Source organism: Rhincodon typus, chromosome 4 (assembly GCF_021869965.1).
Source record: "Rhincodon typus isolate 14 chromosome 4, sRhiTyp1.1, whole genome shotgun sequence".
Taxonomy (NCBI): Eukaryota; Metazoa; Chordata; class Chondrichthyes; order Orectolobiformes; family Rhincodontidae; genus Rhincodon; species Rhincodon typus.
The window spans coordinates 73753556-73769135 of NC_063335.1; the positions used below are offsets into that span (position 1 = coordinate 73753556).

General features: G+C 39.6%; 1 protein-coding gene across 2 annotated transcripts in view; it reads left to right on the forward strand.

The window, feature by feature from the left end:
* The window catches only part of greb1l (GREB1 like retinoic acid receptor coactivator), a 326285-nt gene that overhangs the window by 157386 nt on the left and 153319 nt on the right, over positions 1 to 15580 (forward strand). The window contains exon 2 of one of the 2 annotated variants that reach the window (XM_048595857.1): positions 13553 to 13671. The exons of the other annotated variant lie outside the window; for it this stretch is intronic. Within the exon in view, the coding sequence (XP_048451814.1) occupies positions 13636 to 13671 (36 nt within the window). The 5' untranslated portion in view covers positions 13553 to 13635. The remainder of the gene's footprint in view (positions 1 to 13552; positions 13672 to 15580) is intronic. 2 annotated transcript variants of the gene reach the window in all.

Sequence of the window (15580 nt, forward strand, 5' to 3'; positions counted from 1 at the left end):
CCTTTAGTGTATAGCATTGATTGGCTGAACTCTTATTTGGAAACCTTGGACAAAACATATAAAAAAAGTCAAAGAATATGAAAGCTGTACCTGCTTTCAATTTGGAATGATAACTCGTTATTATTTTTAAGAGTGAATCTCCCATGTGAAATTGTATCACTTCATAACATTAATGTTATTCAGAATAATTTCCCATTCCTATAGAGCAAGTCTTGAAAAAAACAGAAATTGCATTTCAACATGGAGAATAACAAAGCATTTGTGTTTAGCAAAGCAGTAAATTTGCAATTCACAGGATTCTGGTGTTATTGTATTCTGTTAAGGAAACATGGAGCTTCTCGACAGGAGAGACAAGAAGTGTTATTGACCTCTGCAGATAGCCATCAGAATGATCAGAACAGGATTATATGTGAATTTCATAAACAGCTTACTCATCCTTGCACTGCCCTTGGTGGTGTTTGTTATTTGCTAATGGATGATTAGAAGATTTGGTAGTGGATGTTTAAAAATAAAATAAGAGCAGAATTTTCCTCAGTGGGTTGTTGGTTTCTGGTCAGTGAAAAGGTAATGAAGAGAAAGTCAAAACTTGTTTGTGCTGTAATACAGTATTTAGTGTGTGGTAGAGTTCTTTTTACAATAGAACCTTTGTAAATCTCTGAGAGTCTTTTTGCTTAATTCAACACGTGTATGTTGGTGTACAGAACACTGGGAACATTAAAAACATACTATACCTCCTAGGAACACATCTATAACTATTGAAAGCAGAGGCTGGCTACTTCTCTGGCTGCTCGTCTTCTTAAAAAGGTCAAGAATTCAAATTTTCACACTCTGGCCTTAAAACAAAACTGGGTGGGGAATTGTTTTTAACTGTTGGATGTCCATTGTGTTACAATCCCAGCTGATGTTATTTCTGGATAGGTCAAATTTCAGACTGAAATCTGATATGCAATGCTACAGATTTGGCTTTTAACAATAAAACAGTTGTTTATTATATGAAATTAACGAAAATAAAATAGAGCAAACCAAGCTATTTACATATAACACAACTTGTAAGATTTCAAAACACCAAATAAAATCCAATATTCCATCTATTCCAACAGAACGTCATAGTGGAGTTCTCAGCAAAGCCCTTGAAATCTTTAGAAAGAAGTGGGCACCATTTTAATTCATTTCCCTCTCTCCTTTCCTCCCCTTTTATACTTGTTACATTGTCCTTGATGGGTTATGCTTGCAGTTCGTTGATTTAATTAGTGACACCATTTTCAGTACTCAGACACAAGAGAGAATTTCCATCTGTACATGTACAGAGTTGGCTTAACTGTTGCTTTCAGTTCTCGGCCTTGAGAGTCTGATCATCTCTTTCTTGAGTATTCACACATAATCTAATAAATCAGAAAAAAATTGAAAACCTGCCAACTACACAAGTTCAACTGTTGTTAGCTTTGAATTTGTAAAATTTATAACAATGTTTTTTAAATCTTTTGAATAGTATATAGAAGCAGTAACAAACATTAAACACACTAGAACAGTTGCATTGGAAACCGGTACTGAGCATTCATGGAAACTAAAATGCAGCCCACACATTGGTTTATATTAAATTAATTACTTTTCTTGAATAACCCAATCTTCGACATGTAGGTTTGTGTTGAGATTTAATTTCTTAATGGCAGTAAGCCATAAGTGCCTTGGGAATTGAAGTCTGAATAACTATAAACAGATGTGAGCTTCAAGTAACATCACAAGGAAAGTGAGCTTCAACCAATCTTGTGCAAAAGGGAAAATGACAAACTTCTGACTTATTAGACGGGATTGATTCTATTTTACTGCTTTGAGGCATTGAACGAACCTTGTAAGGACAGCACAAAAAGGCAGGGAAATTCATAAGATTTTCAAAATGATGGCTCTATCCCAGCGGGTGTAAGTGATTGAAAGGAAGGATTAAAACCAAAGGATCAAGGTATTAAGAAGAATGTAGGGTCTGTGGTAAGGAGTCAGAGATCTTTGCTTTTTGTCTAAGTAGGTAAAAATACCAAAATGTCATTATCTTCTGGTAAAATGTCCAGTGAAACAAGCTGAAGGTAGTGGATGATATGAAGCATTAGACATAATAAAAAACATGATAGTTTGAAAAAAAACATGTTTTAAATATGAATACTGATGACTACCATAATGGCCGTTTAGGCAAATGTAACTGCACTGATTAGCAAGTTCCCCTGAGATTTACCTCATTCCCATTTTCCTTCCTCTTCAACGCTGAGTGGTTTTAACTGGAGATGGTATTCTGTTACAATTCATACTTGTTCCTACATTTATGCTATATGCCATAATGGAGTGCCTGTCAAATCTAGTGGTCTGGCTAATATCTAAACAAATTTAGTCTCTGCTTTGGCTTGATCATTTCAGGAAGGCACACATCCTGAGACTGGAAATGATAAACGCTCTCTTTAAAAGTTGTGTTCATAGCACTAGTGTTGGTGGGATGTCTTGGAGTTGCCAATTAAAATTAATACGATATATGAGGTTTTCAACAGCAAGAATTTAAACTAGACCTTGCTATATGTTTATAAAGTCAATGTATCAAAGTATCTAAATTTGTGATGACTATATTGATTTGCAAAGTTAAGGCAAGGACAAACATCATACCTTCAAAACTTGTATTCTCATTGGAGTTGATGTCTGATATGTCAGTTCATGTGTGAGAAATATTTTTAATTCCTGTGAATTGCTTTAGATTATTTGTTTATTTTAAAGAAGATAAATAGTTTGCTCTTTACTAGTTAACATGTTTGGGAAAGGAGATGTGCAGCAACACCAGCTTACAAAAGTAGATATTTCAGTTGGCTTTACCAGTTGGATACTTAAAGCCACAACTCACAAGGAAAACATTTATATTAGTAGACGATAACTGGCATAGGTTAACAAGGTTTTGTTTTGAAAAGAAGAAGTGTATGTGACACATATCCACACAAGCAAAGCCATCATCCTATCCACCTTACACAGACTGGTGTGGCAACAACTGACGTATTTCCATTGCACATGAAATTTCACGATTGCCAGTGTTTGCTGCCATAGGATCCGCTCTTTTTTTTAAAACTAGCTCCTGAAGTTAACGCAGCCCTGAACTAGAGATTCCACATTTATAATCCAAGGAATCTAACACCTTGATGACGACAAGTTTCTGTGGATCCCAGTGAGCTATACATGCCTTTGTTGATATTGTTGTTGAGGTGGAATGGTCATCCATAAGCATTCCCATCCAGACTTAATCAGGGTGGTGGTGAAAAGTTGGTGGGTCCCCATTGGCCACTCTCCTGCCCAATTAAATGCCCTTCCACCTCCAAACTTATCTTCAGTTGGGTATTCCTTTTTGTGGGGAAGGACAGAAGCTGTGGAGCTCAGAATTGGCTTAAGTTTGTGAAAGCCTATGAAGAGAATATTTAAGAAATCAATTTTTTAGGTGATGGAAGACATAGGAAAGGACATTAGCAGCAGCTGACAACCTGCACTTATCATGCATTTTTGTACTAAAATTCCCCAAGGAATTCACAGCATGGAGTCAGAGAACAAGGAATTAAATACGGGCAGCCTGTAGCTTGCTCATAGGTGTTCATTTTAGGGAGTATCTTAATGATAGATAACAGGTTTTACAGTTATTAGGACCTAGGTAGCTGAAATCATGGCCATAAATAGGATAGTGGTAGTGAGGTGAGAGTCAGATATACAAAGAGCTTGTCAAAGAAGTTATTGGAGTCAAGACAGTGGGTAACTGAAGTGTTAAGGATGGTTTCAGTAGTGGGTTAAATGAGTTAGGGACAGAGGGCAAAGTAATAGTGTCAGATGTGGATAATCTTTGTAAGCTATGAGCTGCAGACTAACATTAGGGTTGCACTTTGGGAGGATATTCCTGGAAGAATGTCCAGTGGATTATTATATGGGTGAAACTGAAAAATAAGAAAGGGATGATCACCTTATCGGGATTGCACTATTGGCCCTCCAATATTCAATGGGAAATTAAGAAGTAAATATGTAAGGAGATTTCCAATATCTGTAAGAATAATCAGGTTCTAATGGTAGGGGATTTTAACCTTCCAAACATAGACTGAGACTGCCAGAATTTTAAGGATTTGGATGAAGAGGAATTTAAGTGTGTACCAGAAAAAATTCTGATTCAGTATTTGGACGTATCTCCTAGAGAAGGAGCAAAACTTGATCTTCTCTTGGGAAACAAGGCACGGCAAGTGACTGAGGTGTCAGTGCTAAAGCACTTTGGGACAAGTGATCATTATTCTATTAGTTTTAAAATAGTTACGGAAAAGGATAGACCTGATCGAAAAGTTAAAGTTCTAAATTGGAGTAAGGCCAATTTTGATGGTGTTAGGTGGGAACTTTCAAAAATCGACTGGGGGAGGCTGGTTGCAGGTAAAGGGAAGGTTGGAAGGTTGGAGGCCTTCAAAAATGAGGTAACGAGAGTTCAGAGACAGTATGCTCCTGTTAGTGCGAAGAGCAAAGCTGGTAGGTGTAGGGAATGCCGGATGACTTGTAAAATTGAGGTTTTGGTCAAGGAAAAGAAGGAAGTGTATGTCAGGTATAGACAACAGGGACCGAGTGAATCCCTAGAAGAGCGTAATGGGCAGTAGGAGAATGCTTAAGAGGGAAATCAGGAGGGTAAAAAAGAGGACATGAGATAACTTTCGCAAATAGAGTTAAGGAGAATCCAAAGAGTTTCTATAAACACACGAAGGGTAGAAGAGTATCCAGGGAGAAAATAGGGTCTCTTAAAGATCCATGAGGCCATCTATTTGTGGAATCAGAGGAGATGCATGAGATACTAAACAAATATTTTGCATCAGTATTTACTGTCAGGAAGGATCATGGAGGCTACGGAATTTGGGGAAATAAATAATGGTGTCTTGAAAAGAGTCCGAATTACAGAGGAGGTGGTGCCGGAGGTCTTAAAATGCATAAAGGTGGATGAATCCCCAGGATCTGATCAGATGTATCCCAGAATTTTGTGGGAAGCTAGAGAAGTGATTGCTGGGCCCCTTGCTGAGATATTTGTATCATCAAGAGTCACAGCTGAGGTGCCAGAATACTGGAGGGTGGCTAAAGTGGTGCCATTATTTAAGAAAACTGTTAAGGAAAAGTCAGGGAAATATAGACTGGTGAGTCTGATGTCAGTGATGGGTAAGTTGTTGGAGGGTATTCTGAGGGATAGGATCTACATGTATTTGGAAAGGCAAGGACTGAGTATGGATGATCAACATAGCTTTGTGCATGGCGAATAGTATTTCACTAACTTAATTGAGTTTTATGAAGAGGTGACAAAAAGATTGGTAAAGGCAGAGCTATAGACATTGTCTAATAGACTTCAGCAAAGTGTTCCACAAGGTTCCACATGGTAGACTAGTTAGCAAGGTTAGATCACATGGAATTCAGGGGGAGTTAGCCATTTGGAATCAAAATTGGCTTGAATGTAGGAGACAGAGGGTGGTGGTAGAGCGTTATTTTTCAGACTGGAGGTCTATGACCAATGGTGTGCCACAAGGATCGGTGATGGGTCCACTGCTTTTCATCTTTTATATAAATGATTTGGATGTGAATATAGGAAATATGGTTAGTAAGTTTTCAGATGACACCAAAATTGGTGGTGCAGTGGACAGTGAAGAAGGTTATCTCAGAGTACAGTTGGACCCAGATCAGATGGGCCAATGGGCCCAGATCAGATGGAGTTTAATTTAGATAAATGTGAGGTGTTTCATTTTAGTAGGGCAAACCAGGGCAGGACTTATACAGGTATTGGTAGTGTCTTGGGGAGTTTTGCTGAACAAAGAGACCTAGAGGTGCACGTGCATAGTTTCTTGGAAGTGGTGTCGCAGGTAGCAAAGCAGTGAAGAAGGTATTTGGCATGCTTGCCTTCATTGGTCAATGCACTGAGTGTAGGAGTTGAGACATGATGTTGCTGCTGTACAGGATATTGGTGAGGCCACTTTTAGAACACTGCCCAGTTCTGGTCTCCTTGCTATAGGAAAGATGTTGGTAAAATTAAAATTTAAAAAGATTTACAAGGATTTTGCTGGGATTGGAGAATTTGAGCTATAAGGAGAGGCTGAATAGGCTGGGGCTATTTTCCCTGGAGTGTCGGAGCTTTATAAAGGCTTATAAAATCATGAGGGATGTGGACAGAGTGAATAGCAAAGGTCTTTTTTCCCAGGTGGGGGTGTCCAAAACTAAGTTTAAAGTGAGAGGGGAAAGATTTAAAAGGGACTGGCGGGGGTAACTTTTTTTCTCACAGAGTTGGTGCGTGTATGAAATGATCTGCCAGAGGAGAGGGTGGAGGTGGGTACAATTACATCATTTAAAGGGCATCAGGATGGCTACATGAATAGGATGGGTTTAGAGGGATATGGGCCAAATGCTGGCAAATGGAACTAGATCAGTTTAGGAAACACGGTTGGTGCGGACAAGTTGAACTAGAGGGTCAGTTTTTGTACTGTTTAATTCATGACTCCATAACCATATCTACCTCCTACTTGAAAACATTGGAATGTTTCGGTCTCAACTGTTTTCTTTTGCAAAGAATTCCATAGGCTCACCAATCTCTGGGTGAAGAAATCTTTCCTCATTTCGGTCCTAAATAACCTGAGAGTACTGGTTCTGGACTCCCTGGTTATCAGGAACATCCTTTCTGCATTTATCCTGTCTAGTCCTGTTAGAATTTTATAGTTTCCATGAGATTCTCCCCCCACACCATTTGTTCTAAATGCCAGTGAATATAGGCCTAACTGGTCCATTATCTCACCACCAGTCAGTCCTGTCAATCTTTTTACACTCTCTCCATTGCCAGAATATCCAACCTCAGATAAGGAGACCAAAACTGCACACAGTAGTCTCGGTAGGCTCTCACCAAGGCTCTATACAACTGCAGCAAAACATCCCTACTCCTGTTCTTGAATCTTCTTACTATGAAGGCCACATACCATTTGCCTTCTTCACTGCTTCGCTGCACTTGCCTGCTTATTTTCACCCAGATTTCATTGCACCTTGACAGCTAAGAGGCTGTGGTGGGATAAAGTTCAATTATTGATTGCGCATGGTCCACTTATACCAAGGCAGACTGGATATGCTAGGGATCTCAGCTGGAAGTGAAATAGGGTACTCTTAGTGGATGTAAAGGACTCATGTTCGAACTGAATGCTGAGATTGTGGAACTTACCATTCAAGAACTGGTTAAAGAGGTTAGTAGATTCAGAGTTGGCATCATATAGACACTGACAGGGGTACAAGGGAGCCTTAGGTTTTGCTGATGTTAGAATATAAGAAATTTGTAGTCATTTAATGTTTAATGTTGTGTACAGTCTTTCCAGTGAAATGAGTGAGCAATCTCATGAAACCCAAGAAGTATTTGTGTACAGTAGGAGATGGTAAATGCACTTGACTTTCTGCTAAAAAAATTGAGATAGTGCAAGGATGAAGTAGCAATTTCAAAAGCTGTGCATTGTAGACATTGTGTCAAAAGTGGAATATGGAACAGTTCTATTTGAACAAATTACCAATCTTAAGTGGTGATAATTTTAGAATATCTGTTTTTTATCGTGACTTTAAGACTGACTGGGTCTTTTTTGAAATAATGTTACTCTGTTGCTAAATTAGGGAATGTGGAGCAGCAGAATAGTGTATATTGCAACTAATGCAGTATTAAATAATTCCCCTCTAAAGAATGTCATGTATTGAATGAGATTTCTTGGCCAGTGGCCTTAAAACAATATAGAGCTCTGTCTGGACTTTTTCAGACATGAACAGGGATCAGTGGAGAACTTATGTGCATGTAGCTCAACTTGTAAATTGGAAATATCACTATTTTTGAACTTCCCCCCAATGTGATTATCACTGGGCACAGGGAAGATAGTGAGCATGATGGGGAGGGGATGGCCGAGTGGTGTTCTCACTGGACTGTTAATCCAGTAGATCCAGATAACATTCTGGGGACCTGGGTTTGAATCCCACCACAGCAGAGGGTGGAATTAAGAATCTAATGATGACCACAAATCCATTCCCGATTGTTGGAAAAACCCATCTGGTTCACTAATGTCCTTTAGGGAAGGAAACTGCCATCTTTACCTATTCTGGCCTACATGTGACTCCGGACCCACAGTAATGTGGTTGACTCTTAACTCTCCTTTGAACAATTAGGGATGGGGCAATAAATCCTGCCTAGCCAGCGATGCTCTCATTCCGTTAACGAATAAAGAAAATGATGACTGAGAAATTCCTTGGATCTTGGATTAGCATTAATAATCTAAAATGGCAATGGAAGTCCTGTGAGGCCTAAGAACATGATTGCATTTAATATGAATTATGTAAACTGTATGGCAGCAAAATTAAAATACCACATCACAAACCTGCTAAAATATTATTGGCTCTCGCTATCTGCACTAAATTGCAAACGCCAGGAGTGCAGGAACAGTAAACCGAGGGGAACAGTAAAATGGAGAGAAGTGAATAATTGGATCACAGGAGGAGATATAGAGTCATACAGCATGGAAACAAACCCTTCGGGCCAACTAGTCCATGCCGACTATGTTCCCAAACTAAACTAGTCACACCTGCTTGCATTTGGCTATATCTCTCCAAACCTTTCCTATTTATGTACTTATCCAAATGTGTTTTAAATGTTGTAACTGTACCTGTATCCACCACTTCATCTAATAGTTCATTCCATGCATGAACCACACTCTCTATTTTTAAAGAAGTTGCCCCTCATGTTCTTTTTAAATCTTTCTCCTCTCACCTTAAAAGTGTGCCCCCTAGCTTTGAACTCCACCACACTAGGGAAAAGACACCCTTGCTATTCACCTTGCTATTCTATGCCCCTTATGATTTTATAAACCTCTGTAAGGCCAGCCCTCAACCTCCTACATTCCAGTGGAAAAAGTCCCATATGGTGTAATTTGGGGTAATTTCATCTGGTGGGATCAGCTGTGTGGTGTTAATCATCCTGAGAGAGGGGGGGGAGAAAGGAGTAATTGGTGTACAAATTGCTGCAGAGAATGAGAGATAACAGTGGAGAGAAAGCTTGTTTCATTGGTCAGTGAAAGATAATTTCTCCAATTGTGGAACTGATATCTAGGAAATGGAGGTTGGAGGATAGGGTTTTCGTTGTTTGTGATGATGATTGGTAATCGTCCCCATGGATTTGTGGAATAGGAGGAAGGAAGAACAAATTTAATATGTAAATTTTATAATGAAATTAGTAACAGTGGCAACTATGCTCATGTTTCAATAATTTTCATCAGCTCTTATGAAATTCTTTGAGCAGGTGGGAGAACCCAATTAGAAATACACTTCCAAATTCCCACAACATAACTCTTACCTCGTGATTCTCCAATATATTGTCGATTCATTTGTATTTCTTTGCTTCATTGACATATTTAGTTTTTTTTTGCTTATTAAAACAGGATACTCTAAGTGAAAATGTATTCAGTGGTAAGGTAATCTTAAGTGTGGCATGATGACAGGCAGTTTCACTCATGAGAGTTTTCAAGGAATCAGAAATTGTAGCAATGTCTGGTCCGCTGTTCTAATACAAATTATCTGTTATGATCTCATTTCTCTGCTTTTTGCCTGCATGTTTTTTAATATATGATTTCCTCTTAAAAAATAATGGTTAATTTGCCTGTAATAATCACTTGCAGTAAGGCTTGCATATTCATAGGTGTTTGTCAGTATAGAACTTGGGTATTCCTGAAAAAGACATTTTGTTGAAGCTTTTTGTCTTGCACTCAAGATGGTTCACGAGAAATATGAACATGCTGCATGAGAGCAGACGGCTGTATATTGCAAGTGGCCTATGATTGGTAAAAATGTTGCCATGGAGAATGCATCAGTTATTGATTGGTTAACTGACGAACTTTGTTTCGAGATGTGATTCAGTAACATTTGCTAAATCATCCAGAATGCACAAAGGATTATGCTGACAGCAAACTCGGTTTATTAGTTGGGCTTGCAATGTGGCACACGTACATATATTGGAGCCTACATATATTAATACACAGGGTCTCCTCGTTTACAAGCATAAAGATCATGTGCACACAGTGTTCCTGTTTCAACTGAACAAAATAGTTGTGATACTCTCGGGTTAATTTCTCAGGGCAATGGCTTGACCAATCAGAGTTAATCTGCCTGGTTTAAAATGTAAACAAAGCTTGGCAATTAACTATTAGTTGTCACCTTCATGGCAAGCGTCTACAATTTAGAATCCACTTGTTAACCAATCAGCTTTGTCCTCTCATACATAATAAATGTATTTTTACAACAATATACATTGCATATTCTTATAAACTTCTTGTATAAAATTTAACGCATAGAATATTCTTAAACTACTTCCTTTACATTCCCTGTTAACCCTAAATTTATACCACTTCTTGGTTTATATTTGAGAAGCTAAATTAACTCATAACTGAGAGCTTGGCTAATTGGAACACACCTGTAAAACTATTAAATCATTCAAATTAGCATGAAAATAGTTTTGAAAATATAAAATGTTCACTATTCAAAAGTTAAGAAAATTATGACTTTCTTTTCCATTCACGCATGGAAGGCATAGGATTCAGGGAAATGTGGCTGTCTGGATACAGAATTGGCTGTCCAATACAAGACAGAGGGTGGTAGTAGATGGAAAGTATTCAGCCTGGAGCTCGGTGACCAGTGGTGTTCCGCAAGGATCTGTTCTGGGACCTCCGCTCTTTGTGATCTTTATAAATGACTTGGATGAGGAAGTGGAAGGGTGGATTAGTAAGTTTGCTGATGACACGAAAGTAGGTGGAGTTGTAGATAGTGTGGAGGGCTGTTGTAGGTTGCAACGGGACCTTGACAGGGTGCAGAGATGGGCAAATAAGTGGCAGATGGAATTCAACCCAGACAAGTGTGAAGTGATTCATTTTGGAAGGTCTAATTTGAATGCAGAATACAACGTTAATGGCAAGATTCTTGGCAGTGTGGAGGAACAGAGAGATCTTGGCGTCTGTCTCCATAGATCCTTCAAAGTTGCCAACCAAGTTGATAGGGTTGTTAAGAAGGCGTACGGTATGTTGGCTTTCATTGGCAGGGGAATTGAGTTTAAGAGCTGCGAGGTTATGCTGGTTAGACTGCACTTGGAATATTGTGTTCAGTTCTGGTCGCCTCATTATAGGAAAGATGTGGAAGCTTTAGAGAGGGTGCAGAGGAGATTTACCAGGATGCTTCCTGAACTGGAGGGCAGGTCTTATGAGGAAAGGTTGAGGGAACTAGAGCTTTTTTCATTGGAGCGAGGAAGGATGAGAGGTGACTTGATAGAGGTGTACAAGATGATGAGAGGCATAGATAGAGTGGATAGCCAGAGACTTTTTCCCAGGGTGGAAATGACTGTTATGAGGGGGCATAATTTCAAGGTGATTGGAGGAAGGTATAGGGGAGATGTCAGAGGTAGGCTCTTTACACAGAGAGTGATGAGTGGGTGGAATGCGCTGCCAGCAGTGGTAGTGGAGTCAGATACATTAGGGACATTTAAGCGACTCTTGGATAGGCACATGGATAATATGGTATGCAGGGTAGTTTGATCTTAGAGTAGGATAATAGGTCGGCACAACATCGTGGGCCGAACGGCCTGTACTGTGCTGTACTGTTCTATGTTCTATGTAATGTAGAGATCACTGGCAATCTGTGGTTTAGCTACACCACAGTGTAGGCCAGGGAGATGGTTAGGGGATCTTGATCTGGCACCAATGAAGAAATGGTATTCAGTATGGTGTATGACTTGAATGCGAAATTGCTGGTTCTCCCTTGTCTTGTGTCTGCTATCCTTGCCCTATGAGTTAGAAGTCCTTAATTTGGGAGGTGCTTTTAAAGAAATATTCTGCAAGTTGATGAATTCTGTCTTGTATATGATGCACACTACTGCCACGGTATACCAATGGTGGGGGAATGAATGTTTCAAGTGGTGTTTGAGGTGCCATTCAACGTTGTCTGAGTTAATATTGAGCTTCATAAATGTTGTTAGATCTGTGCTTATCAAGGTAAGTAGCTTCTATTCAATCATACTCCTGACTTGTGCTTTTTCTTTGGTGGAAAGGTTTTGTAGAGACAGAAGGTGAATCATTTGCCTCAAAATTACCAGCCTTTGACGTCATACTTATACGGGTTAGGTTTCTGGTCTGCTGTAACTCCATGGTTTATGGTGAGGTTCAATAATGGTAATCGCATTGATTGTCAAGGAGAGATCAGAGATGGGTATTGCCTAGCACATACGTAGCCAGAACGTTACTTTACATTTTCAGCTGAAGCCTGACGGTTGTCTACGTCATACTACATACAAAGTCCTTCAAATAAATTGAACACTTGCCATGCAATAATCCATGAAATTCTGTATTTCTAGATTTATATTGCAGGGAAAGTCATTGATGAAATTAATTAAGATGGTTGGTCTTACGGCATGGCTCTGAGCAACTTCTGCCGTAATGTTCTAGATCTGAAGTGGTTGGATTTCAACAACCATAGCCATCTTCCCTTGTACTAAATATAAATGCAACTAGTAAACAGTTTCCTCCTGATTCCCATTGACTCCAGTTTTGCTAGGGCTTCTTGATGCCACAATTGTCAAATGCTGCCTTACTGTCACTCCCACCTCACTTCTAGAGCCCAGCTGTTCTGTTTAGACTATCCATATATTGCAGGCTGGCTCTGAGTTATCTTGGGGGATCCCAAGCTGTCAGAGATTAGGTGCTGATTGGAAATACTGTTGACCTGTTCCATCATTTTGCTGACGCTTGAGAGCAGGCATGTGAACAAGACATGGGCAGTTGTCTCCATTCAGGGATATTGGCCAGTCCAATAAGACAAGTGACCTGCAGGAATTCTAATCAGATTATTTCCTTCAGCATGATTTCACTTTGTGGAAAAAAAACATAGTTTTTAAGGCATTTAGGTTGCTATGTTGTAAGTGGCGTATTCTCCACTGGAAATTTCTCTGGCAGCCCGTGGAACTGTCTATTCAGATTTCGGTGTTTCTGACAGATCCTCCTCTGAAAACCCAGAAACAAAGAAATTTACCTGCTGTCTAATGTAAAAATTGACATGTTTGCACAATGTATGTTGATAAAAAAGAGCTGGATGATTAGTACATACCTGAATTTTCAGTTGCAGCTGCAGGGCGGCACAGTGGCTCACCAGTTAGCACTGCTGCCTCACAGTGGCAGTGACCTGGGTTCAGTTCCAACCTCTGGTGACTGTCTGTATGGAGTTTGCACGATCCCACCTCCGGCCCCGTGTCTGCATGGGTTTCCTCTGGGTGCTCTGGTTTCCTCCCACAGTCCAAAGATGTGCAAGTTGGGTGGATTGGCCATGGGAAATGCAGGGTTATGGGGCAGAGGGTGGGTCTGGGTGGGATGTTCTTTGGAGGGTTGATGTGGACTCAATGGGCCAAGTGGCCTGCTTCCACTCAATAGGGATCCTATGAATAATTTGAAGAAAAATGTGGTTGTTTTGCTTATTTCATGATCTTTGGTTTTCCTTTGTTTAGGACTCATAGTTTCTGCCATTGAAAAGACTCACTGACTGTGGAGATTCCACTCTACTTTTCTACTTGTTGCCTAAAAAACATGAATGCATTTCCAGAAGGTTGATTTGAAAGAAAAGGAGGTAAAGAGAAAACTAATTCCTGTAATCCCTGTATGTTGTTTTACATATTGTAATTTGATAATATTGAACTTGGGTTTTGCTGGAAAAAATGGCACATTTTGTCAAACTTTAGAGGTTGTTCATCTGAGGGAGCCTGAACACATTACAGGACCTTAGGCCCCTTCATGAATTTGCAACTATGTACCCATCAGGACAATTGAAATACTAAAGTGAAGTGAAAAGAACATTTACAAGATATGGGAGGAGAGTGCTGATTGGTTGGCAAGTGGACTTTGGCAAGAGACTGCTCTGGATAATGCACCAGTTATATAATAATTGACAGTTAACTGTCAAGCTTCATTTAAACCTTACATCAGAAAGGTTGACTCTGGTTCCTCTCTCAGGGCAATGTCTTGACCAGAGAATGCTTGTCATTTTTGTTTTGAGTTCAGAAGGTTCAGTGTATTTAGATCTTCTTTTTGTTTGCAAGGAACAGAACCCTGTGTATTTATGTATGTAGCTTCCAATAAATGAAAGTGTGCCACACAATGAGCCTGACTGACCATCTTGAATTGGTTGTGAGCATAATTATTTGCACACTCAGGATTATTTGGTAAACGTTGACCAATCACAGAAACACGTGTAATGTTGGGTACTGTATTTCGAGATTTGCAAAGGTGAGTTACTTGGGTATGGTCAGCACTTTGCTTGTTGTGAACAGCTGAATGAATATGTTGTTTGATATGATCAGCCAATCTCTGGCTTATGTACCTAGCATCACACTGGCATGGAAATGACTTAAGGTACATTATTCTTTTGTGAGATGGGCAGAATGTCTCCTTGGCTTGACAGCAGTATCATGTTCCTAATTAACTCCACTCATGCTGTTACTGCATAGTAGCACTGCATAGAAGACAGCTTCAGCTGTTGCTCAAACTTTTGAGATACTTTATCGGAGATAGACTGAGCACTTTACAGGACCAAAAGCCTTGGGGGCGTTCATGAATTTGCATGATATACAGCAAGAAATAATCTGATTGAGAAGCCCTTATCCTGCAGGATGGCTTCAATGCACCCTATTTCAGTATCAAGTTTGCATGATAAATAAATGGCTCAGACCCTATATATGAAATTTGCCAGCAAGACCAATCTTATTGTGCGTGTAGGAATCCCAGTGTGTATATTGATCATTGAGGGTAACTTTGCGATAGACTACGAGAGAACCTGTGGCCAATGTTGCAATGAGGACATTGAGGAAATGGAGCTCATTTGATTGCACCAATTTCTCCATTCAAAGATGATCTTGAGCGCAGGATGGAACCCATTTAAGACATATTGGAACATACTTGCATGTAGCTATGGATTCAAACGTAGAAAATGTATCACTACATATCAGAAATATGCAAAGGGGAGTAGATTAGGTGTTATTGCATCAAAGATTTGTTCATCATGGAATCCAAAAAAGATATTTGCCGGAACAGGGCACAGTAGGGATCCCATGATAACACCATTTGCTTACATCTATGGACGTGCAGAGTGTTGTTTAAACTAAACTGAACTGCACTAGTTGCCAAGTTCATAAGTTCGATAAATGGAGTCACACGATGGTCGTGTGTTAAGATTGTCATCTTATCGTGCTGTAGTGGTGATGAACATGGCTTCCTTGCGCAGTATATAGGTGAATGGACTAGCAATGTCAAATGAGCACATGGTCAGTTTATTGCTATCAATATGCACGCCTTGTATGAAATTTGTAAACAGAAAGGAATCCTTCACCATCAATTTACAAATCTTGCTCAGAATTGATTGTAGCAATTTACTCAACCATTTGGCCAAGTTGTGTTAATCAGAACAGGTCACAGGTGGGTGTAAAGGGACATAATTTTTGTATGGTTTGACAAGATTGTAGGGAAAGATTTCTCAATGAGCA